The sequence below is a fragment of the Schistocerca americana genome, chromosome 1 (genome assembly GCF_021461395.2).
Source record: "Schistocerca americana isolate TAMUIC-IGC-003095 chromosome 1, iqSchAmer2.1, whole genome shotgun sequence".
In the NCBI taxonomy this organism is placed as follows: Eukaryota; Metazoa; Arthropoda; class Insecta; order Orthoptera; family Acrididae; genus Schistocerca; species Schistocerca americana.
In genome coordinates, this window is record NC_060119.1 from 637,465,020 (window position 1) to 637,492,703 (window position 27,684).

Genomic DNA, 27,684 nt, shown 5'->3' on the forward strand with positions numbered 1-27,684 from the left:
TGATTTATAATTATATTCTCTCACATTCCCTTGTTTCAGGAAAAGACCTGTTTTATTCATGTAGAAAACTTTAGGAATTGTCACTTTTCATAACAGCTACAAAACTCTCCAACAAGAGATCGTTCAATTTTCACCAACTCTGTTTCATGACTTACGTGCATATGTCAGTGATGTCTACTGCTTTTTTATCCTCAGAATCTGCAGAATTTCATCGATTTCTTACTCTTGTGTGACCTTTCATCTCACTTTTTTTTTTAGTCAATGTTCTTTCTGTCTCTAAAAGATTACATATCTCTTCCATTCTCCAAGATTTCTCTTACTGTAGTTCTGTCTTCAAAACCTTAATAATTCCATGTCTTCTGTCATTCTATTTTGAGATTTTATTTGTTTTTCCTTGCAGCTTTGTTTCTCATTTCTTCTCTCTGTGCCCATCTATGCTTCATTTCCTCCTTGATTTTTATCTGATTTTCCTGCAATGATTCTACAGGGCGTTAAACAAAAAGTATTTAAAACTTTGAGAGGTGGTAGTACTCATCAAAATAAGAAAAGTAAGTCCAATAAACATGGGTACAAAAATGCATACTTTCTGAGGTAAGTCCAATAAACATGGGTCCGGAAATGCATACTTTCTGCAGTAAACGTGTTTACAGGAGGGGTTCATTCATTCATTCATTCATTCATTCATTACAATGCACCCCTCTGTCTTTCGGCATAAGGAATGATGCACCATTTGAAGTAAAACCGGTTGTTGTTGTACCTCCTGGTACACACTGAAGAGGTGAACTTATAGTGCCTGCACACCATTGACTGGTTCAAAATTCTATTGTAAACCCTGCCTCGACAGTAAACAAAATCTTGGATGAGAACAGTGGATTTTCAGCACACTTCCACAACAGCCATTGACAGAACCGATGTCTGCAATGATGATCTCTTGGTCTTAGAGCATGAACATACTGTAGATGATATTGGTACAGCAAACGATGAACTACCCTCTAGATAAGAGGGCGAGACACGCCTTCTGCTACCGCTAATCGTCACACACCAGCCCCAGGGGTTTCTCCCATTAAACATAGCACACACACCACTATGTCAGGTGTGCAGACTGTACAGGCCCACAGTCAGTCTTCTGAGGTGCATGGCCACCTGTGTCTCTCAAACGCTGGAATGGATATTTTTCAGCGCAGAGAGCATGGGCTCACCAGCTACGTCCATTTGTTAAACCATACCAGAATATCATATCTGCCATTTCATTTGCCCAGTAGTAGACTTCGATTGCTAACAAGCAATGGAAGGGAGAAAATGTAAGTGTACTACATGCAATAGCAGTAAACACTTAGTGAATCTGCGTTTGGAAGAAGGTAAAATGCCATGACACATACCCAAGGTTGACAGTACTGTCCAATAAGACACACAAACATGAGGAAAGCTAAAACAGCCTGCGGCACGACTTGAACCACACAACTGACTGCAGAGCACCTAATGATAGGTAGAGTATTGTGAGTTAGACAACAGAACACCTTGCTGACACAGCTGATGGAGTGCCAATGCGACGACTGTGCTAATATCTGCAACCAAGCATTGTACAGCCCTCCCTATAAACAAGTGCTTATCTCGGAATATATGCATTTCCAGACCCGTGCTTATTGGACTTATTTTTCTTGTTTCAGTGAGTACTACCACCTCTCAAGGTATTCAACACTTTTTTTTAGCACCTGTATATTTATAAAATCACAGAGAGAGAGAGGGGGGGGGGGGGCTGGTCAGTACTCACGTTCAATTAGCTGACAGACGCAGGTTTGGGGTCTATTAATTTACTTCTCCAAGGGGAAAAAAGGGATAGGGTGGGAAAAATTAGAAAGGGCAGCAGGTCGCTCGGACCCTAGGAAGAGAGGGACCCACCTCTTGCACCAACAATGGGAAACAAAGATTCTATATTTTGGAAGAATTCGTTTGTGATCACCATCAACTTCCAGATACAGGTTATTATGTCTGGGCTTGAATCCCACTTCCACAATGCTGCCTCAATTATATTAGTTGACCTGGAATATTCTTGATATGGCACAACAGACCATTTAAAAGTCAATGATACATTATAAATTGAGGAAAATCACCAATTTTCCTGGGATTAATAGATTCTGAGAATCTTTGGGTTTACTTTCAGCACAATTCAATTTCTTATTCCCATGTGACCTTTCATCTTACTTCTTTTTGTTAAGGTTCTTTCTGTCTGTATTTTCAGTTGTACAAGATAAAATACATAATGTTTTCTGTGTGTTTTAGATTTTGGGTTACTGATTTGCATTGTATTATCTTCACAACTCCCACATCATTGTGAGGTGACCTTTGGGTAAATGACAACTAAATGAAAACATATACTGTCTTCTTCCAGAGCATTCATGGATTATTTTAATAATTATCATCTCATATTGATCACAGAAACCTACCAGTCTTGTACCCCTCTTACTCTGTTCCTGTAATCCAAAGTTCCCTTTTCTTTGCCAAAATAAACCACTCTACTAATGGCATGTATAAGTTTGCACATACATTTCATTTTTCTTCTGGTAGCCTGGCTCTTCGTGATCATTATTTGACGTTTTAGGGATGGAGCCCGAGTCTGAAGGCATGAATTTTAATTTATTACTTCCTTAATATTAACTCCATTTGCATCACATTTTGCAGGTAGTATCAGCAAATAATACTGCAAGTACATGCAAAATTATATCATCACACAACACACAGTTCAGCATATATGATGTCTCTGGCCATGGACCAGTGTCCAGGTGTGATCTGGGCCCATTTCTAAAGTGTTCATTCATTTGTAAAGTACGACTGAATGATAACCAGGTTTGTTAAGTTTCTGATGATATTCATGATATTCATCGTCACCACAAACATGGTAACATTTGCAAATTCACTAATTTAGCATTTGTTATTACTGCAACTTCACTGTATGCAATGTGCAGTGCCTCCTATTACAGTAGACTCTTGATAGTTCAAAATGAAAGGAACCATGACCACCTTGAATTATTGAATACTTGAACTATCAAAATTTATGTGGGGAAAGGAAAGGAAACGATGTTGAAAAGAATAAGTCACATGAACAAGGCCTCACTTGCTTTGTCAAACACCAATTTCTTTCAAGTTTTTCAGTTAAGAGATTATTTCTTTCAAAGAAACTGTTTTAATTCAGTCAGTTTCTTAGCCAGTCACAACGTTAGCTTCAATGACACTGTACTCAAGAAAAACTATTTTTACTGTTTATCCTTTCTCAAGTAACTTCTGTGCTTCCACTTAACATTCAAAGTCACAAATTAAATTTCCTTTCGTTTGTTACAGCACTCATCTGTAGGTGTACAATCAAATACAGTCAACAAAGGAAATAAAACGCAACAGTGTACTGTACCAACACTTTTGACAAAAGGTTTGCTTGTTTAAACAATTAAAAATCAGGAGAAGCATATGCATGGGGTGATTGACACCAACACAACTAAGAGTAGTGAGTTGTTAGACAGGCGTTTAGCTATGAGTGGGTCGGGGAAATGGATCAAGGATCGCTGCACTGTATAGTAGCTCTTTTCTTATTTTTTTGGAGGCTCGTATTCATGGGAAACTCATAATTCCAGGATTCAGAATATTGAGACTCTATTGTACAGGCTTATATATTTAAATTAGGCTTTTGTAGGACCACTGGGGTATATATGTTGTTACAGGATTTTGGTTAGAATATTATTTTTATACAGCAGCTACAGAGAAAGGAGGGGCTGGACCATTCATTCATGAGAAAATCACATACTTTTAAGAACACTGATAATAGTTATGTAATATAGATTTTGGTCAACATACGTTTTTGGATGTATCTAATGCTGATGGTGTTAAAACATCGACATTCACATCATTTTTCATGTTAGGAGAAATTATAAAAAAGAAAAAAAAATCAGAAAATGTGTCTACCTAACCAAATTTATATGGTAATGCAACATTGCCTTAGGGTCAATCCAAATGAAGTGGTGCAATAAAAATTAAGTTGGTTGCTTGACCATTTTTAAATATTTTAATTTGTTTATATGTGATTACCCTATAATTGAGAAGGTCAAAACAGTTTTTAGAAATATTATACATTTCACCTCTACTGAATGGTGGCCATTTTCGTTTGTGAGCACACGACAATGTTTCAGTTAAAGACGTTAGCAAAAATATGAATATCTCTGCACTGGGTTAAGTTACAACATTGCAATTGACATGATTGTTTTTAGAAAAGTGTCCTCTACAACATTTCTATTATACAAAATACCTAAATTCAAAAATAACCGGTCAAAATGATGTCCAAAATTTGGTATCCAAATTTTCAAAAATCCCCTTTTTAGGCCCAAAAATAACAAACAAGGAGTGATTTATGAGAGTCTATTTTTTCCTATAGTCAGGTATCATACACTACTAGCCTCATATAGAGCAAGAACACTTACAAATGTTTCCTTAATTTTTTATGAATTTTTGATATTTGAAAATTTTCATTTTTTGTAAAGTTTGGGGTTAGTTATCTCAGGTGGGACTGAATATGTTGTTGTTGTTGTTGTGGTCTTCAGTCCTGAGACTGGTCTGATGCAGCTCTCCATGCTAATCTATCCTGTGCAAGCTCCTTCATCTCCCAGTACCTACTGCAACCTACATCCTTCTGAATCTGCTTAGTGTATTCATCTCTTGGTCTCCCTCCACGATTTTTACCCTCCGCGCTGCTCTCCAAAGATAAATTTGTGATCCCTTGATGCCTCAGGACATGTCCTACCAACCGATCCCTTCTTCTAGTCAAGTTGTGCCACAAACTTCTCTGAATATAAAAATTGATTTTTGCACAGTTTGTACACCTATATGATAGCAACGTACTGTAAAAATTTCAACATTGATATCTGACTGTAAACAAAGATATGAATTTTTGAAAATGAGGAGATAATTCACATTACTCTACAACTGATCTTATGGCTGTTGCCTATTCATGTGTGATATTGGTGGGATATAAACCATTATTATTGAGGTAAGGTACGGAATTATATACAAAATGTGGAAACATCACTGAAATTAACATTTATATTATTTTGACATACTTAAAATAAATATTTTCAATTAACATCCTTCAAGATGTGACTGTTCCTAAACCTGGTGGTGAATGTTAAGAATACTTATTTCTTCAGACAGTTTCTGTGATATAGAATAGACCTCCTAGTTGCAGTAGAAAGTTCAAGCACTGAAAGTTTCTTTAAAACATTTTTCATTGGTATCCATTTCTTGAATGATGTTCTTGGGCCAGCAGGGTGGAAAAATGCACAAAAACATCACTGTTTTCCAAACTTGTTCTTTCAACCTCTGCAAGCCACCACTGTCCATCATATACACGTCACTATGTCATTCAATGTTAAAGAAAGAGATGTAATTTTACTGACACAATGATCCTCATAAATTTTGGTTTCTGATGTTACACAGCATTGAACTAAGTTTTCTGCAATGCCAAGGAATTTGTGGAAATGTCTTGTTTTCAAATCTGGTTTGAAGTGGTGTTTTCATATGCAGAACCACTTCTTATTTCTTGATCAGAAAATAGGTAATGCCTTTAATATTATCCTTGCAAAAGACATACATGTCCTGTACTGTGAGAATTTGGTCTGTGGTTGGTTTTTGTAGGCTGGTATTACTTACTTCATGTTTTGTTGTACCTCCTACTCCATCACATGCATTTTTACCATGGCAAGATGCAAAAAAGTGCCATTCAGCCTCCAACCCAAAGTCTACTTTGTGGTTGCACAGATTTGAAAAATTCTTTTTGTTCTTATACTGACTACCACTTCCATCTGAAAAGTATATCAGCTTCTCAACCTTGGGAAAATTTTCTTTTATGTAATTTATTACATACTTTTGAAACACATGTACAGCCAAAGTGTTGTGCTCCAAATAGTCGCTTAGAATGCAAACTGAAGGACTGCAAACTTCATCTTTCTCATTTTTAAAGTAGAGAATAAATGGATGCACTGTTGCCTGGTCATTGACCCAGTGGTACCCTTGTATTGCATCCTGAATCACAAATGTAAATTTTTTGCAAAATCAGCTATCACTATGAATTCAGTTTCACGAAGTTGTGCTTTTTCGTCCTACAAAAACTTACTTTGGATTTTGGAAACATAGTGGTGACTTTTGAGTTTTCGTAAGTTATCAATTACAGATTCCAAGTAGGCTATTCTTCCTGAGATTTAACCACTATTATCATTTCTGCCCTGTTAGTTGAGACCCACTGTTTGAAAGTAATACTGTCTGGCATTTCCTCATCATATTCATGAAACAATTCAATAATGGTTTCCTTACCAGGGCATTTATTACAAAAACTCATCATGCACTCATAACTGCTAGTGTCACAGACCATTAAATCTAGTAACTCTTTGTAGTTAAGATCACCGAGTTTTGCACCCGCAATCATCAGTTTGACAAACACATATGGAGTGTGTCCCTGAGGATCCAGGCGAAATACACCACTTAGGGTGGAGGTCACAAAATTTTGACCTTCCAATTTCGCATTCAGGATGAGAATTTTTGAAAGCTACATAAACTTTATTTAAACTTGACAGCACTAGTCGTTTCTGCTTTGTTACTTTAACTCCATTTATAACAACTCTTTTGCTATCTTTGCAACCTGGGCACATTCTACTGTTTTCATCATCTTCAAAAAACTGCTTTTTCAAGTTTTTTGAAACTGACACATAAACTGTTTTGTTTCTTCACTTATACCTACTCCTTTCTTCTTTCCTAAAACTGGAAGAATGCCTTGCTCTTTCACTAATTTTCAAGTTAGTTTAATCAAACGACGAGAAACACTGAATTCATGAACTAGGCCTATTTGCTCTCTTGACCACTAGCCAGGGAGCAATCTTAAAATTTTAACCTTTTCCTCTTTAGATGTCACTGAATATTTAATTTTTAATTTCTCTATTAAGCTCAAATATACAGTGTTGGATGTATCGGTATTATTAAAACATTATTCCAAGTCTTTTCTAATTTTGTCTGAAATTTGTTGTACCTTATTTTCAATAGCTACCATTATTTTTCTTTATTTTCGAACCACGAGATACGTCTGACTTAGAACAAGCAAAATCCAATATGCTAACAGCTTCCTCATTAGGAATATAAATGTCATTAACAAGGTTACATGGTTCTGGTTCTGGATTCACAACAAATATTTTTGAGTAACAATTTGGACAGAGGGAATTTTCTGGAATCACTTTATATTTTGCTTGAGAAGCTGTTTCACTCCAACACAACAAGGGCAAATTTTCAAGTTTTATTCCCTCAAACCCTTAGTAATAGGCTTCTTACGAATTTTAAGTGGATTACAGCAATTTCTTCCAAAAATGTGGTTGTACTTCTGAATATATTTCTTCTCATGATACTCACACACTGATGTTACAGAACAACTTACTCGGAATTTGAACAAAGTTTGTCTAACTTCATTAAAGTCATTGACATTTTTCAAGTTTTTTTAAACTGACACGTAAACTGTTTTGTGACACACTTCACTTGCTATCTGTCCAACAGAGCACTGTTCATTCATGTTATTGCATTCCAGTTAATCTTTCAAAATTAATTACAGATTACACCCACAACAACGCACGTAACACATTCTACACTCTCGATGAAGTACGTACATCCACTCTAACAGAGGCTTCAGAACAGACTGAATACAACAATGCCACACCCAGCAATAATATAGTTCTACAATGCCACACCCAGCAATAATGTACTTCTTTATTGTCAATAAACCTAAATGTAAATGGGCATTTTTATTACCATCGAACAAAAGTGAAAACTCCTATTGTTTAATATTGCATTATTAAAAATAAATAAACTAAATGAACATTGGGTGGTGGTGTTAACTAAATATATGTCACAATCAAATTTTATCGCAATGAAACAATAAACCATTTAAATAGGCAACAGCCATAAGATCAGTTGTAGAGTAATGTGAATTATCTCCTCATTTTCAAAAATTCATATCTTTGTTCACAGTCAGATATCAATACAGTACATTGCTATCATATAGGCTTACAAACTGTGCAAAAAACATATTTTTATATTCAGTCCAACCTGAGATAACTAACCTCAAACTTAACAAAAAACGAAAATTTTCAAATTTCTAAAATTCATAAAAAAATTAAGGAAATGTTTGTAAGTGTTCTTGCTCTATATGAAGCTAGTATTTTATGATATCTAACAATAGGAAAAAATAGACACTAATAAAGCACTCCTTGTTTGTTATTTTTGGGCCTAAAAAGTGGATTTTTGAAAATTTGGATGCCAAACTTTGGAGGTCATATTGACTGGTTATTTTTTAATTTAGGGTATTTTGTGTAATAGACCATGTTGCAGAGGACACTTTTCTAAAAACAATCATGTCAATTGCAACGTTGTAACTTAACCGAGCGCAGATACATTCAAATTTTCACTAATGTCTCCAGACTGAAAAATTGTCGCGCACCTACAAATAAAAATGGCCACAGTACAGTAAAGGTGCAAGATAAATTATTTTAAAAAACTGTTTTGAACTTCTCAAATATAGGGTAATCACACATTAAAAAAGTTTAAAATATTTAAAATGGTCAAGCAAGCATCACTGGCCCACTTCATATGGATTGACCCTGTAACGTACTTTTTTGCATATAAGTAATAAATTAGATACAGTCACTTAGAAGTTGCTCTACTTTGAAAGTAATGAAAAATCACCCTTTATCATGAAAATGTCATGAAGAAAATCAATACTCAGTCTCAAGAAGGTGGTTCTTCGACTCATGCTCACATACATTAGGTTACTGCTAATCTGTCATGATTATCCGTTTCTTGCACTCCGTTTGACACCAACTACTACTCTTTTAATGCCTTGCTGTCATTCTGAGTAAACATCCAAGTTTGACTCTAACACATTTCAATATAAGTGGGGAACCCGAGTTCTTTGACATGCATTAACTTCCTCATTTGGAGCCAATGGAAATTACACCTTACTAGGTTTTGTTCCTGGTAATACTGGGGAGAGAGTTTTCATATTCTTGAGATGGTTAGAAGTAGGCTCCAATGCTTTGGTGAATAGCTAAGTCTCGGTTTTATATGCAGAGGTGGGAAGAGAATCATTTCCTGAAACACAAATGGTCGACATGTCAAATTTTCATGAACAACTACCAGCTCATCTCTTGTCGGTTACTTAACACGTCTGTAGAACCTCCCAGCATCCTTACTGTCCCATAACTAACTAAGCAAATAAAACATCGGTGATTTGTGTAGCCAGCTTGCAAACCCAACAAGAATGTGATATTTTCAAAATTACCTACTCCGCTCCAGTGTTCCACATAACAGCTTAGGATTTCTGTAATCTCCTTTCAATTTTATCAAATGACCTATCAGAACACTGTGGTGTTTGTTTCCATTAAGTAATAAGCAAGCTTTCAAGCTCTATAGGAGCTGTTAGTGGAAAGACATCAGTTTTGTGGATTGTAGGGATACTACTTTTTTAAAATAGACCCTCAACATATTGGCAGCAGCACAATTCATCTTAGAGCAGGAAGTGCTAAGAGAGTGTATGGTGGAAATTTCCTTTGAGTAGATATCTTGTAATTACTTAAAAGTAACACTTCAACATCATATACAGTCTGTTTCATTGTACTGGCAGGGTGAGAGGAAAAAAGATGCAAAGATGACAAAGAGGAGTGGAGTGAAGGATGGCTGAAATTTGGGAGTGAGAGGCAACAGGCAGCAATGGGGCAGGATAGGAAAGGTGGTGCCATTGAGCTTGCACTGGGACAGGCAGAAGGCGTGTGTAACATGCAATGAAGAAGAGGATTTAATTGGGAGAGTGAGATCAATATACAGGAAGAGAGAGATTGGAGAAACGAGCCCCACTGTGGTTGCAGACAAGAGAGGGTAGAGAGGGAGGGAGAGATTGAGGGAGGGTAGAATGAAGAAGTGTGGGAGCCGGGAGATGCACAAAGATAGGTGGAAATGGATGTAAACACGGCTACTGGAGTTTGAGGTTACAAGCATTGCAAGATCAAAGGATAAGTTACATGGGTACCATCCATCCATGTTAAGTCAAAAAAGCTGGTACAGGGGCAGGAGGGGCAGGGAGAGGAGGATCCACATGACAGGGGTTCTGACGCAGCCAAAGAGGTCAAGGATGTTATGCTTCTATGTGGTGAACTCCACTTTTGGCACTTCAACAGGGTAGGCTGCTGGTCATTGTCTTGTCCACATGAAGGGCTATTTAAAAGTTACACCAGAACTGGAATACGACATGACTGCTTTCATAGGTGTTCCTGTCTGTGACAGGGCAGAATGTTGCTGTAATCAGACTGTAGTAAGATGTACTGAGTGAGTGCAAAAGACAGGTCTTGCAACTGGGTCTTTCACAGGAATATGACCGATCTGGTACATAGTTTGAAGCAAGTGTGGCATAAGCGTGGACCTGAATATTTCTTGACTGTGTGAATGACAAAATACAGCCTTGGGAGAGATGAGAAGGGTGATCCTTATTTCAGGGAATAAGGAAAGTTATCTATGCCCTGAGGAAGACACCAGCTGGTTATGGTCCAGAGTGATATTGGGTTGTTCCTCTGCAGCTCATTCATGGGATTGGTTGAAGGAGTAAGGGCATGTGAGGATATGTGCAGATCTGTCTGGAGACAAGGTCTGGAGGGTATTGCCTGTCACTGCAGACTTTAGAATGATTTTCAGCATACAGGGCAAGGAATTGGTCCTCCCTGTAGATGCACAATCCACAACATGTGACAGAGACATTCTAGTATGGAAGGGATTGCGGCTATTAAAATGGAGGTCTGTTTCTGATTATGTGTCTTGACAGGGACAGAGTTTTTATGGAACCATCGGAGACATCATCCAAGAAAACGGCACACTGGGCTAGGGAGGACCAAGTGAAGTAGATAGGAGAGAAGGCATTGAGACTTTGACGGGAGGAGCATAATGTCTCTTAGCCCTGCATCCATATTGTGAAGCTTGCATCAATAAACCTAAATCAGAAATGGGGTTTAGAATCTTGGTGTGGTCAGGAAGGTTTCCTTTATACATTCCATAAAAAGGATGGAAAAGAAAATCATGGATTTGTCAGATGACACTCAGTTTGGCCTTAGGAATAAACAGTTGTTGCTGACACTGCTATCCTCATTGAAAGTGAAGAAAAATTATAGACGTGTTGAATGGAATGAGCAGACTAATGAGTACAGAATATGGATTGAGAGTAAATTGAAAGATGAAACCAATGAGAAGTTGCAGAAATGAGAACAGTGAGACACTTAATCCATTGGAATTGGGGGTCAAGAAGTACACCAAATTGAGGAATTCTGCTGCTTTGAAAGCAAAATAAACTGTGATGGACGAAGCAAGGAGGGCAAAAGTAAACTAGCACAAAGAAAGAAGGCATTCCTGGCCAAAAGAAGTCTACTATCATCGAACATAGACGTTTATTTGAGGAAGAAATTTCTGAGAATGTACATTTGGAGCACAACATTGTGTGGCTGTAAATCAAGTACTGTGAGAAAACCAGAAAAGAAAAGAATCTAACCATTTGAGAAGTGGTGCTACATAACAATATACCAGAGAAAAATGTCCATGTTATTATGGGGAGCTGTAGAAAGAAGAAACTGCAGCAGAATACAGAGATTGGAATACATCCGACAAACAACTGAAAGTGTAGAAGGCAAATGCTACTCTGTCTGAAGAGATTGGCACAGGAGAGGAGTTCATGGCAGGCTATATCAAACCAGCCACAAGATTGATGTTCAAAAAAATGTTAGCACATTGGGACGCCATACAGGTTCCCACAGCTGTGTCACTGATTTGCCTGCCTCCCCCTTGCAAGAGCATAGTTATAGTTGAAGGATATACTTTGTCAGGTGCATAATGAATGAGCTGGTGGGTTTGGAGTCTGTAAGACATTATGAGGTATGATTCAAAAGCGGCAACAGCAAAGACACGGGGGAGGATGATGTAAAAGGAGGGGGTTCCACAGTGATGAGTAGGGATCTGGGAGGTAATATGGTAGGAACAGTTGAGAGGTGATGAAGGAAGTGGTTTGTGTACTTGATATGGGAATCTTAACCAGGGGCAATTGATTGGAGGTGTTGGTAAAAAAAAGTGGAGAGCCCTTCAAAGATCACACAGTAACCAGCTACAAAAGAGCTCCTTTCGCAGTCTCCCTCTTCCCATAATTCATATTGTTAACTTACGCACTAGGATAAGCAACTGCTCAAAAACTGATGTTGATATTATCTTTACAGACAGGTCTAATTAATTATAAAACCAAGAAATAGGCAGGTCTAATTAGTTACAAAACCAATATTCAAAGGGCTCTAGCCTTATGTCTGTATTAGTATTGACAGTGATAGAAAATCAAATCCCACTGAGGTGAAGACAACAGTTAATAAGGCAAATGATTAATATTTTAGGATACTGTTCAAAAATAAGAAATGGACATATGTTTACAGTGCTCTTGATATGAATGAAAAATATTATGTTTATTAATAATGTCCTCATTTTATAAGAAAACTGTTCACGGAATCAATACTACGAATAACAACAACCTACGTAATAACTTAAAATCATTTACTCATCCAGAAATATATATATTTTATCCAAGATTCCACCTTTTTAACCACTTGCCAGCAGTCATAAAATGTTTAACTACTAATAAAGTACCCTAAATGATTTATTGGTGGCAAGATGATCCTACTACATTGGCAGTTTTTTAGCAAACAAACTAATGTACAGAAGATTTGTCACATAATGTGAATATTTTGTAATATGCGCTTTCTCCATCTTTAGGGGCCTTGTGTGGTTAACTAAGTAACGAACCAAAATTTCTGATAAAATTGAGAAATATTAACTACTTTACAGTATTTTTTTCCATTTAGATTATGCCTTTAAGCTGTAAAAATGGCTAAACAAGTATATTGTAACACAAAATGCTTGGGTAATTCAGAAAGAGAAGTTTCTCTCTCCTTATTTACACAAATCACTTTCTTGAGCACTGTAATTTCTGGTCTTAAAGGGAACTTGCAATAGTTATAATGTAGCAGGTACTGAAATTAAAACAATGTCAGTGAGGCTAATTTGCAGTTAATTGGTTAGTGTTCAAGCAAAAATGACCATGAACTGCCTAAAACGGGTGTGTTACGCAAAATGCTGTGAGTCATGCACCAGTGATAGCGAAGGTACCTCAACTACTATCCTCATCAATGATTTTGTCTGCTTCGCAAACAGTACGAACTATCACTGCTTGGCCTTTCAGTGGTATGTCTATGTGGCCCTTTTCTATCCCACTCTGCATAGGCAGATCAAAATTTATGACAATTCAGAATGGTGGAAACATAGAGATCAGTAGAACGAAATAAGTGTTCTGGAGCTAAATGGCAGCAGACCTCAGGAAGTGAATGAATAACCAAAATAAGTTCAGAGCATAGCAGTCATCTTAATTGTAGACAACAAGTAAGGGAGCAATCCAGATCACAAACATAACTTAGGCAAGGTCAAAATTTCACTGTTCAATGGATGTAACTTAAAGCTTCAGATACTAGTGAGACACTAGCTAACAACAGCCAGGCTGTGGAATTAAGAGGGCAGCATCATCTCATGTGACTGCCACAGCCACTGCGCCTCATGTGGGGGCGAGCTGCGGCATTCATTCATATGGAGCCCAACTATCTCTGGCATGTTCTCCGCAATGATACTTGGACTAGGCAGAAATCCAAATAACTGTCAATACTACAGCCCCTGTGTAGTAGAGGTGAGAACCAAAGAAAACTCTGGGTATTACACAAATCTCCCTAACATTTCCTTAATTTGCCTCCCGTTGATATGAGACACAGGATGGTTCTCGGTTGGTGAAGTGTGTTTAACTGCATCATTAGAAGTCGCTGATTTATGGAACCATTAAAAAAACTATGCAGGAGTGGCTGGGTGTTAACTTTAAGTCCATTTATCCCAGAATATAGGACCAGTATTTTTGCCACTGCCTGCAATACAATGAATGGGTTACAATGCTTACAGAAATTCACTGAGGTATGTGGAATACAGTTTTGATGCACTATTTTAGTTACTGCACAAAATTTGTAATAGTTCTGTGGTTCCGCAAAACAAGTGCCCTGTACATCCACACCTGGTAAATAAGACATTTCATATTTATGGGTGTATACTCGACACCCAGTCTCGTTGGCAAGTCATTCCCAAATGAGAAAGTAAACTACAGAGTTTCTAGTAGTTCAGATGACAAAAAAGCATCAGAAGAATAGAATTTCATGTATTGAAATGCTTCAAGCAATATCAGCATGTGAGATGCTACAAAAAGCAAGAGCTGAATGATTTATACTTAAGGCAATCTATGAAGACTCCATCTCCTCACATAAAAAGATCAAACAATAATCAAACAGAGAAACTGAAGGAAGTACAAGATGAAATTGGACAGAATGCCTGGTTCAGCAATTGTGAGCAACACCTACGTAAGTCAATACATAGTGCAGAAGTATACAAAAAGCAGTTTATTATTTTCTTGTACTACATATGGTATTATCACTGAATTTAGTAACACTTCTCAAACGCCTTAGAAAAACTTTTCAAAGTAACATGAAATTAGTTTTCCAGTCTTAACATAACTGTGAACATAAAAACTGTCCTGCTTACAGAAGGAAAACCAATTCACATTACATGAACCATTACTTTAAAGTGGAACAAAATACTGCGAGTCCACTACAATTATACTACAATTGCTCTACACAGCATGCGCTTTCAAAACATCTTTCTCATTTGATTCACTTATATAACAAATGCCTCCATTTGAATTTGGTCCTTAAACTAATTAGAATAGAAGACTAAGAAGTCTGTGGCACAAGTCTGTGACCAGACTATCTGTCTGCCTGCAGCCCTGCCATCCACTGCAGCATTAGGGAGGTAGGGATGGCAGATATCCCCCTCCCCCCCCCAGGAAAGTTCTCTGATACGCATTTGTGTATCTGGAACCATCCTTGAGGGATCACAACAAAGAAAAAAGCTAGTTACAATAACTGAACATGTTGTCTTAGTTTCTTCATGATAATTTGTAATTACTTGACATGTAACATCCAACTGAGAAAGTCCTGTCAGTAGCAGTATAAGAGGTACCAGATTTCTATCACTGGCAGACCTCATATTTACTCGTTGAATATAACGTCCATTACTTTAATGCATTTCATTCAAACAGTCAGTAAAAGCTATTATATGTAAGACCCTCCACAGCTAACACTGACATCTCAGTGTCATAATGAATTCAGGCTACTGATACATCCATTACAACTTTGTTCTTTTCTGTTGTACTAATATCACACGTACACATATTGCAAATACAGGGACTTGTAGGCTAAATGAGAAAGTGACAACATGGACTACTTCAAGAGACTTTATTTAGTCACACGCAGGAAAGGCCACTGACTGATATGATAAATTCAACTGCAGAAAAAAGTGATAATTCGTCAATTTTTCCAAGTTCAAATTAAAACAGTCTTGATCACATAAAAACATTTATTACAATGGTGACCCATTTGAGTGTATTTTTAGACCGTCTTCTGACCTTTCTCCAATGGCAGTGGGAGGTGGTGGTGGTGGTATCACCTGTTGAGAGATGAATGTCAACTGCTCTCAACAAGCAATACCTGCTCCGTGCACCACTTCTGTTCACTACCACTGGAGATTGGCCTGAAGGTAGTCTAAGATTGGACTGAAACTGTTCATCCCTGTAATAAATGTTTTTAAGCACTCAAGACTTTTAATTTTCAACTTTCAAAACATTTTTTGCATTGAGATAGCTGTTCTTATAATGTTTACAAAAACTTTATTTCCTAATTGTACTCCCAAAGTAAAGTAGTTTCTCTACATTAAGGTGAAACAAAAACTAACATGGAAACTACACGCCAATTACCATCACATCTGTTTTATTTCTGACAGAGTCAGTAGGTCCTACATTATTAGAAAGTGCATAATCTACCATGGAAGTATGAGTAAGTCCAGAACAGTGACTGAAACATAATCTATGCCTCCTGATTTTCTATGATTTAATGTCTGTATTGTCTTCCTGACTTCAAGCTCCTTTGTGGGAAACATCATTGTAGTTCTTGTGTAAGTCACCATGATTGCTAAATGTATATAATGAAGATTTTGCTGCAACTTCTCTGCAATACCAGAGAAATACCCAATTAATAAATTCACAAATTCCCCGGGATTTGTACCAATGAAGAGTAGAATATAAGTTACCTTGAGCAAAATGTGCATGCATAAAAGAAGCCAACAGAATGAGGTATAGCTGTTGTTAAGAGACTGACCTCATATTCAGGAGGATGGAGTTACTCTTTCTGGCCCATCTGATATAGATTTTCCTACTTGGCAAATGGCGGGATGGCTCTTTCATCAAGGCCATGGCCAGCCACGTATCCTACCTACATAATTTTACACTTATATATTCTGTGCATATATAAATATCTGTGCTAGTTATTTTTGTTGTTTTATGATGACAAATCTCTTATCATTTTAAGATGATCCCTAGATGAATGAATAAATAAATCAAATATATAAATAACTGACTAGGTAAGTCTGCTCAATAGATGATGCCAAGTAAAGCATAGTGGTGTTCAAACCTAACTTCTGATTGTAGCTATATCTTTTCTACAGGTACGCACAAAAAATACACCAAAATACTTGGAGACTCGTCTATCACCTGATACAGCTTTTCTGAATATAAATTACAAATTTAGCTATCATAATGAAAAGTGTGTTAAGTATGGTGCGAAAGTAGACATCATTTATACAGGTCGAGAGGAATATTTTTTAGGACTCGCTAACTTCAGCCACTGAGGTAATGTTAATGGTTGCTGTAACATCACCTTTTGATGCGTATGTTCACAGTCTTGTTGTTAGTTGGCAAGGTCAACAAACATGAAAGCAGAACAACCTGGTTATGGTGACAAATTGATCTGTAGATTAGGCCGAGTTCTACATTAGGAAAGTGTCAGTTTCTACAGCTACATACATACTCCGCAATCCACCATACAGTGCGTGGCGGAGGGTACCTTGTACCACAACTAGCATCTTCTCTCCCTGTTCCACTCCCAAACAGAACGAGGGAAAAATGACTGCCTATATGCCTCTGTACGAGCCCTAATCTCTCTTATCTTATCTTTTTGGTCTTTCCGCGAAATATAAGTTGGCGGCAGTAAAATTGTACTGCAGTCAGCCTCAAATGCTGGTTCTCTAAATTTCCTCAGTAGTGATTCATGAAAAGAATGCCTCCTTTACTCCAGAGACTCCCACCCGAGTTCCTGAAGCATTTCCGTAACACTCACGTGATGATCAAACCTACCAGTAACAAATCTAGCAGCCCACCTCTGAATTGCTTCTATGCCTCCCTCAATCCAACCTGATAAGGATCCCAAACGCTCGAGCAGTACTCAAGAATAGGTCGTATTAGTGTTTTATAAGTGGAACCATGGACCTTGCCGTTGGTGGGGAGGCATGCGTGCCTCAGCGATACAGATGGCCGTACCGTAGGTGCAACCACAACGGAGGGGTATCTGTTGAGAGGCCAGACAAACGTGTGGTTCCTGAAGAGGTGCAGCAGCCTTTTCAGTAGTTGCAGGGGCAACAGTCTGGATGATTGACTGATCTGGCCTTGCAACACTAACCAAAACGGCCTTGCTGTGCTGGTACTGCGAACAGCTGAAAGCAAGGGGAAACTACAGCCGTAATTTTTCCCGAGGGCATGCAGCTTTACTGTACAGATAAATGATGATGGTGTCCTCTTGGGTAAAATATTCCGGAGGTAAAATAGTCCCCCCATTTGGATCTCCGGGCGGGGACTACTCAAGAGGATGCCGTTATCAGGAGAAAGAAAACTGGCGTTCTACGGATTGGAGCGTAGAATGTCAGATCCCTTAATCAGGCAGGTAGGTTAGAAAATTTAAAAAGGGAAATGGATAGGTTAAAGTTAGATATAGTGGGAATTAGTGAAGTTCGGTGCCAGGAGGAACAAGACTTTTGGTCAGGTGAATACATGGTTATAAATACAAAATCAAATAGGGGTAATGCACGAGTAGGTTTAATAATGAATTAAAAAATAGGACTGCGGGTAAGCTATTTCCAACAGCATAGTGAACACATTATCGTGGCCAAGACAGACACGAAGCCCATGCCTACTACAGTAGTACAAGTTTATATGCCAACTAGCTCTGCAGATGATGAAGAAATTGATGAAATGTATGATGAGATAAAAGAAATTATTCAGGTAGTGAAGGGAGACGAAAAATTTAGTAGTCATGGGTGACTGGAATTCAAGAGTAGGAAAAGGGAGAGAAAGAAACATAGTGGGTGAATATGGATTGGGGGAGAGAAATGAAAGAGGAAGCCATCTGGTAGAATTTTGCACAGAGGATAACTTAATCATAGCTAACACTTGGTTCAAGAATCATAAGAGAAGGTTGTATACATGGAAGAATCCTGGAGATACTAGAAGGTAACAGATAGATTATATAATGGTAAGACAGAGATTTAGGAACCAGGTTTTAAATTGTCAGACATTTCCAGGGCCAGATGTGGACTCTGACCACAATCTATTGGTTATGAACTGTAAATTAAAACTGAAGAAACTGCAAAAAGGTGGGAATTTAAGGAGATGGGACCTGGATAAACTGACTAAACCAGAGGTTGTACAGAGTTTCAGGGAGAGCATAAGGGAACAATTGACAGGAATGGGGGAAAGAAATACAGTAGAAGAAGAATGGGTAGCTTTGAAGGATGAAGTAGTGAAGGCAGCAGAGGATCAAGTAGGTAAAAATCCTTGGGTAACAGAAGAGATAATGAATTTAATTGACGAAATGAGAAAATACAAATATGCAGTAAATGAAGCAGGCAAAAAGGAATACAAACGTCTCAAAAACGAGATCGACAGGAAGTGCAAAATGGCTAAGCAGGGATGGCTAGGGGACCAATGTAAGGATGTAGAGGCTTATCTCACTAGGGGTAAGATAGATACTGCCTACAGGAAAATTAAAGAGACCTTTGGAGTAAAGAGAGGCACTTGTATCAATATCAAGAGCTCAGATGGAAACCCAGTTCTAAGCAAAGAAGGGAAAGCAGAAAGGTGGAAGCAGTATACAGAGGGTCTATACAAGGGTGATGTAATTGAGGACAATATTATGGAAATGGAAGAGGATGTAGATGAAGATGAAATGGGAGATACGATATTGCGTGAAGAGTTTGACAGTGCACTGAAAGACCTGAGCCGAAACAAGGCCCCGGGAGCAGACAACATTCCATTAGAACTACTGACGGCCTTGGGAAAGCCAGTCCTGACAAAACTCTACCATCTGGTAAGCAAGATGAATGAGACAGTCAAAATACCCTCAGACTTCAAGAAGAATATAATAATTCCAATCCCAAAGAAAGCAGGTGTTGACAGATGTGAAAATTACCGAACTATCAGTTTAATAAGTCACAGCTGCAAAATACTAACACGAATTCTTTACAGACAAATGGAAAAACTGGTAGAAGCCGACTGCGGGGAACATCAGTTTGGACTCCATAGAAATGTTGGAACACGTGAGGCAATACTGACCTTATGACTTATCTTAGAAGAAAGAGTAAGGAAAGGCAAACCTACATTTCTAGCATTTGTAGACTTAGAGAAAGCTTTTGACAATGTTGACTGGAAAACTCTTTTTCAAATTCTAAAGGTGGCAGGGGTCAAATACAGGGAGCGAAAGGCTATTTACAATTTGTACAGAAACCAGATGGCAGTTATAAGAGTCGAGGGGCATGAAAGGGAAGCAGTGGCTGGGAAGGGAGTGAGACAGGGTTGTAGCCTCTCCCCGATGTTATTCAATCTGTATATTGAGCAAAGCCGATGACATTGTAATTCTGTCGGAGACAGCAAAGGACTTGGTAGAGCAGTTGAACGAAATGGACAGTGTCTTGAAACAAGGATACAAGATGAACATCAACAAAAGCAAAACTAAGATAATGGAATGTAGTCGAATTAAGTCGGGTGATGCTGAGGGAATTAGATTAGGAAATGAGACACTGAAAGTAGAAAATGGGTTTTGTTATTTGAGGAGCAAAATAATTGATGATGGTCGAAGTAGAGAGGATATAAAATGTAGAATGGCAATGGCAAGGAAAGTGTTTATGAAGAAGAAAAATTTGTTAACATCGAGTATAGATTTAAGTGTCAAGAAGTCGTTTCTGAAAGTATTTGTATGGAGTGTAGCCATGTATGGAAGTGAAACTTGGACGATAAATAGTTTGGACAAGAAGAGAATAGAAGCTTTGGAAATGTGGTGCTACAGAAGAATGCTGAAGATTAGATGGGTAGATCACATAACTAATGAGGAGGTATTGAACAGAATTGGGGAGAAGAGGAGTTGGTGGCACAACTTGACAAGAAGAAGGGACCGGTTGGTAGGACATGTTCTGAGGCATCAAGGGATCACAAGTTTAGCATTGGAGGGCAGCGTGGAGGGTAAAAATCGTAGAGGGAGACCAAGAGATGAATACACTAAGCAAATTCAGAAGGATGTAGGTTGCAGTAAGTACTGGTAGATGAAGAAGCTTGCACAGGATAGAGTAGCATGGAGAGCTGCATCAAACCAGTTTCAGGATTGAAGACAACAACAACAAGTGGTCTACTTTACAGATGAACCATATCTTCCCAAAATTCTACCAATTAACCGAAGATGACTATTCGCCTTCCCCACAACTGCCATTACATGCTTGTCCCACTTCATATCGCTCTGCAATGCTACGCCCAAATACTTAATCAACGTGACTGTGTCAAGCGCTACACTACTAATGGAGTATTCAAACATTACGGGATTCTTTTTCCTATACATCTGCATTAATTTACATTTATCTATATTTAGAGTTAGCAGCCATTCTTTACACCAATCACAAATCCTGTCCAAGTCATCTTGTATCCTCCTACAGTCACTCAACGACGACACCTTCCCGTACACCACAGCATCATCAGCAAACAGCCGCACATTGCTATCCATCCTATCCAAAAGATCATTTATGTAGACAGAAAACAACAGCGGACCCACCACACTTCCCTGGGGCACTCCAGATGATACCATCACCTCCGATGAACACTCACCATCGAGGACAACGTACTGGGTTCTATTACTTAAGAAGTCTTCGAGCCACTCACATATTTGTGAACCAATCCCATACGCTCGTACCTTAGTTAGGAGTCTGCAGTGGGGCACCGAGTCAAACGGTTTCCGGAAGTCAAGGAATATGGCATCCGCCTGATCCCCTTCATCCATGGTTCACAAGGTATCACGTGAAAAAAGGACGAGTTGCATTTCGCAGAAGCGGTGCTTTCTAAAGCTGTGCTGATGCATGGACGGCAACTTCGCTGTCTCCAGGAAATTCATTATATTCGAACTGAGAATATGTTTGAGAATCGTGCAACAAAGGATATTGGTCTGTAATTTTGAGGATCCATCCTTCTACCCTTCTTATATACAGGCGTCACCTGCGCTTTTTTCCAGTCGCTCAGGACTTTACATTGGGCAAGAGATTCGCGATAAATGCAAGCTAAGTAAGGAGCCAATGCAGTAGAGTACTCTCTGTAAAATCGAATTGGAATCCCATCAGGACCTGGCGATTTATTTTCAACCCATTCAGCTGCTTCACAACCCCAGGGATGTCTATCACTATGTCCTCCATACGGGAATCTGTACGAGACTCAAACGGCAGTATGTTTGTATGATCATCCTGTGTGAAAGATTTCTCAAATGCTAAATTTAAAATTTCAGCTTTTGTTTTGCTGTCTTCCACTGCCAGGCCAGACTGATCAGTGAGTGACTGGATGGAAGCCTTCGACCCGCTTACCGATTTTATGTAAGACCAGAATTTCCTTGGGTTTTCAGCATGATCTTTTGCTAAGGTATGACGGTGCTAGTGGTTGTATGCTTCGTGCATCGCTCTTTTTACAGCAGCACGAATCTCTACTAACTTTTGCCTGTCCTCATTCTCCTGATCTTTCTTGTACAGCGAGTGCAACTGTCTTTGCTTCCTGAGCATTCTTCGAATTGCGCTGTTAAACCACGGTGGGTCTTTTCCGTCCATAACCCACTTATTTGGCACATACTTGTCCAATGCGTGATTTACAATGTGTTTAAAATTTGCCCATAATCCTTTCACATCCATCATACCTGAAGTAAATGAAGTCGATTCATTTACTAAGTGGGATGCTAACAACTGCTTATCTGCTCTTTCTAGTAAGACTACTCTCCTAGCCTTCTTGACAGACTTTTTAACTTTCGTAACCATAGTCGTAATGACAACATCATGATCACTAATCCCTGTCTCAACACTGACTCCCTCGATGATGTCTGGTCTGTTTGTGGCTACCAGATCTAAAATATTTCCATTACGCGTTGGCTGTTAGACAGTTTTTGGATAATGTGTTCAAAAGTAATTCACATGACGGCTTGTCTGTACCACCTGTAATGAATCCGTAGACATCCCAGTCTATACTAGGTAGGTTGAAGTCGCCTCCAACTAATATAGCATGATCCGGGTACTTCTGCGATACATAATGTAGACTCCCTTTGAATGATTCTAGAACTGTCACAGTGGAACCTGGCGGCTGGTAATAACACCCAACAATTAACTTTATTTCTCCTAGCCCTGTTAAACGTGTCCAGATAACTTCACAATCACACTCTACTTCGGCCTCAGTGGACACAATATTTTTGTCAACTGCAATGAAGACACCATCTCCCACGGTGTCCAATCCGTCTTTCCAATACATGTTCCAACCCTCACTAAATATTTCAGAACTTCCTATCTCAGTTCAGCCAGGTCTCAGTCCCGAGAATAATTTGCATGCCACACGCTTCCTGGAGGGCAGTAAATTCAGGAACTTTATTCCGAACACTCTGAAAAATTACTGCTAATATCTTGATAGCTGAAGTGTCTTTACACTCAGCGTGTTCTGATTTCCTTGCATGCATGTCGAATGGTGAGTGTTCATCAGGACACCTCGCACTAATGCCTAGCCTAAAAAAAAACCATGTGGTTGTGAGTTGACGAAGCAAAACCAAGTTCATATTAGTTTGAAACCTGGTTGTGGTGACAGACTGATATGTATCTTTGGCCAAAGTCTAGTTTATGTTGGAAAGTAGCAGATAGCTTGTTAGTTTGCAAAGCCGACAAATGTGAAACTTAGAAAAAAAATCTGGTTGCAGTGACAAACTGATCTGTAGCAGTTTGAAAAAAATCACCACTGATATCACTTTATAGTCACCATATTAATTGTTGTGTTTACCGGTATCACATGTTACCTATATCACAGGTCAAAGCCGACAATTCATGCTGAATATTCCTCTTTATATGGCTATTCCTGGAAAAAACTGTTACCACAATCTTTATGTTATATTCACATTCATTGAATTTGCAAACACCCAGCCAAATTTTCATGTGCAAAACTAACCCAGACCTTGGCTTAAACTACAGATCAGTCTATCACAACAAAAAAGACTTAAGGAGGGACAGGGGCACACAATCACACACTGACCTAGCTTTATTGACAAAGACATACACATATACAAGATTGGATCACAAGTTCATGAAACAAGGACAATCCTGAATTACCTTCAAAGGATCCCATAACAGCTGGTTGAATCATAAACAACAAATTACCACACATAATAAACAGAGTGAAGAGGAAAAATAAATGCTCAGAAATAAACATAAAAATACATAGTCTACCTAACACCAGAATCTTTAGAAACTAATTACTGGAGAACGGAATTAAAAAAAAAAAAAAATTAAACACTTGCATACCGTACTTAATTTATATGTTTTCCTCCTGGAATGTTTCTGATACTGAACATTCTGTTTGTTTCAAATGCTTTCACGCAAACAGCAGACAGCTGAAGAAAAGATTACTAAGGAATGTTTGTTGTAATGTCAGTAGTGATATGCTCTACAAACGCGTTTTTCCTGGTAAATATTATTAGTAGTAACCGTATTATGTCTGTTGGAGGTTTGCTTGTTTATATACTATGACACGTACAGTACTTACTACTTTGTAAAACTGTCAGTAACAAATAACTATTACTACTGATTTCTCAAACAGGGCAGCAAACTGTGATATGTAACTCTCTTTCAGTTAACTGTATCAAGTCTCTGCCGGTAAACAAAACTCAAGTTTGGGACAGGAAACCCACAATTTTAATATTACAGATTGATTAGATCGAGCATCTTCAAACTGCAAACAAAGGTGCTGTGGTCTGCTCACTTGTACAAAGTACCCTTACAAAATCCCTAAGTAGAATTTGTGCCATCAGCAAATGGTACTGGTGCAACTACAATTACTGACAGCACAAGTTATAATGAAAACTGTAGGAATAGTAACCTCGCCTCCGTGGCCATCGAATACTGCGTACAGCGACACTCCAGTCTTATTAATATCTTCATTCACAACAAAACGGTCTTCCATTCGTGGCCTCCGACCTTGAACTGCATATGCCGCTATATTTCCTTCGCGCAGTTCCCAGCTCAATTTTTCTCCTCCAGTTACTGGTCCACTGACCAAATACTGTAACTTCTGCACTTGTGCAGCTGAGCGACCTAAAGCAGTATACTGTAACCTACCGAGCAGAGAACGACTCCATACATCAAGAGCTTGTACATAAATTAAGATTAAAAATAGAATTGCACTAAACAACAACACTTCTGGTTTCAAGACATATATTCGTAAGAAACGCCACATGCAGCTTATAGAATTTGTGTTCAAGGGAACGCCAACAGCAAACCGCGATATCAGTTTCATATGCGATATGTATGTTTGGTACAGCACACGATCCTCCAACTCGTCCTCCATATCTCACAACACAGATGTGCAAACAAAAACACTGTGATGCTTGTGAAGGGCGATATCGCACACGGCAAATCAGAGACCTCTGCTCAAAGCTAAGTACCTGCGAAGTCGAATACAGTGTTCGTTCATAACCATCGTATGTATCTATGCATCAGAAAAAGTATGATACATGAGCTCTAAAAACAGATCTGAAGAAAGAACATCTGCTGTAAATTTATTCCAACAGTTAAAAATATGGTTCACAAATTTTTAGACGTAAATGCAGTTATTCCCTTTCTGCATCGAAGTAGCAGAATGGAACCTGATAAATCATAACCATTCAGGAATTGCAGACAAAATAAATGTTCATAAGCTGTTGTGATCGAAACGATCATCGCCAAGCAACACAAAATTGTTTAAGTAACTTCTATAGTAAAATATCTCACTACAGTTTACTAAGATTGCTCACTTGGATACATGCATTTTATAACTGACTACAGTGACGCATTATGAACGTGTATAATTTTATTTTTTGTTGTGGTCACAGTAAAAATGGTGCAATATAAGCTGCCATAACGAATTTACATTGCTCGATGATGATCATTTCGATCGAAATTAATAGAAAATAAAGATTTGTTTTATCAGTACCTCCTAGTGGGGCATAAATGATAGGTAATCTAAGGAAAAGTAACCTCTGGTATATATCACATAACGATTTGCAGGTACAGATGTAATAAACCTCTTTAACGTCAGAGTAACATTGAAGCCTAATGAGAGCTACTGAAAATTAAGAGAAATGATTTGTCAGAATATGTATTTGCTTGTATTTAATTATTCACACTTTTATAGGGTGAACTTATAAACTTCAGACTATCAACATAAAAAAACTATACCTGTAAATTTGGAGTCTATAATATGTGAAGATAAAAAGCAATGTGAACTTCACACACCAAAATATCAGAGGATTAAAAAATAAAATCAATAAGTGTCTTATTTGTTTAGACGAATTGCAGCCCATAAAACATGTACATCCAATATGTATTTCTGAACACCATTTGTCTAATGAAATAACAATGCTAAACCTGTATGGATATGCCTTAGCATCCAGCAATTGCTGGCTAGCTACACTGAAAGGAGAAAAAAAAGAAAGAATAAGGTTTAACGTCTCATAGACAGTGATGTCATTGGAGATGGAGGTTGTTTCAGGTGTTGTAGTTGTTGTTGTTGTGGTCTTCAGTCCTGAGACTGGTTTGATGCAGCTCTCCATCCTACTCTATCCTGTGCAAGCTTCTTCATCTCCCAGTACCCACTGCAACCTACATCCTTCTGAATCTGCTTAGTGTATTCATCTCTTGGTCTCCCTCTACGATTTTTACCCTCCACGCTGCCCTCCAATGCTAAATTTGTGATCCCTTGATGCCTCAAAACATGTCCTACCAACCGATTCCTTCTTCTAGTCAAGTTCTGCCACAAACTTCTCTTCTCCCCAATCCTATTCAATAGCTCCTCATTAATTACGTGATCTACCCACATTATCTTCAGCATTCTTCTGTAGCACCACATTTCGAAAGCTTCTATTCTCTTCTTGTCCAAACTGGTTATCGTCCAGGTTTCACTTCCAAACATGGCTACACTCCATACAAATACTTTCAGAAACGACTTCCTGACACTTAAATCTATACTCGATGTTAACAAATTTCTCTTCTTCAGAAACGATTTCTTAGCCATTGCCAGTCTACATTTTATATCCTCTCTACTTCGACCATCATCAGTTATTTTGCTCCCCAAATAGCAAAACTCCTTTACTACTTTAAGTGTCTCATTTCTTAATCTAATCCCCTCAGAATCACCCGATTTAATTTTTTACTACATTCCATTATCCTCGTTTTGCTTTTGTTGATGTTCATCTTATATCCTCCTTTCAAGACACTGTCCATTCCGTTTAACTGCTTTTCCAAGTCCTTTGCTGTCTCTGACAGAATTACAATGTCATCGGCGACCCTCAATTTTTTTACTTCTTCTCCATTAATTTTAATACCTACTCCGAATTTTTCTTTTATTTCCTTTACTGCTTGCTCAATATACAGATTGAATAACATCGGGGAGAGGCTACAACCCTGTCTCACTCCTTTCCCAACCACTGCTTCCCTTTCATGCCCCTCGACTCTTATAACTGCCATCTGGTTTCTGTACAAATTGTAAATAGCCTTTCGCTCCCTGTATTTTACCCCTGCCACCTTCAGAACTTGAAAGAGAGTATTCCAGTTAACGTTGTCAAAAGCTTTCTCTAAGTCTACAAATGCTAGAAACGTAGGTTTGCCTTTTCTTAATCTTTCTTCTAAAATAAGTCATAAGGTTAGTATTGCCACACGTGTTCCAAAATGTCTACGGAATCCAAACTGATCTTCCCCAAGGTCTGCTTCTACCAGTTTTTCCATTCGTCTGTAAAGAATTCACGTTAGTATTTTGCAGCTGTGACTTATTAAACTGATAGTTCGGTAATTTTCACATTTGTCAACACCTGCTTTCTTTGGGATTGGAATTATTATATTCTTCTTGAAGTCTGAGGGTATTTCGCCTGTCTCATACATCTTGCTCACCAGATGGTAGAGTTTTGTCATGACTGGCTCTCCCAAGGCCATAAGTAGTTCTAATGGAATGTTTTCTACTCGCGGGGCCTTGTTTCGACTCAGGTCTTTCACTGCTCTGTCAAACTCTTCACGCAGTATCTTATCTCCCATTTCATCTTCATCTACATCCTC

General features: G+C 38.3%; 1 protein-coding gene across 1 annotated transcript in view; it reads right to left on the reverse strand.

Annotated features, from left to right (window-relative positions):
- Window positions 1–25,009, reverse strand: part of LOC124607541 (protein phosphatase 1L) — an 85,447-nt gene extending 60,438 nt beyond the window's left edge. Inside the window, exon 1 of the mRNA XM_047139913.1 lies at window positions 24,479–25,009. Within this exon, the coding sequence (XP_046995869.1) occupies window positions 24,479–24,946 (468 nt within the window). The 5' untranslated portion in view covers window positions 24,947–25,009. The remainder of the gene's footprint in view (window positions 1–24,478) is intronic.
- Between the last annotated feature and the right edge of the window lie 2,675 nt (window positions 25,010–27,684).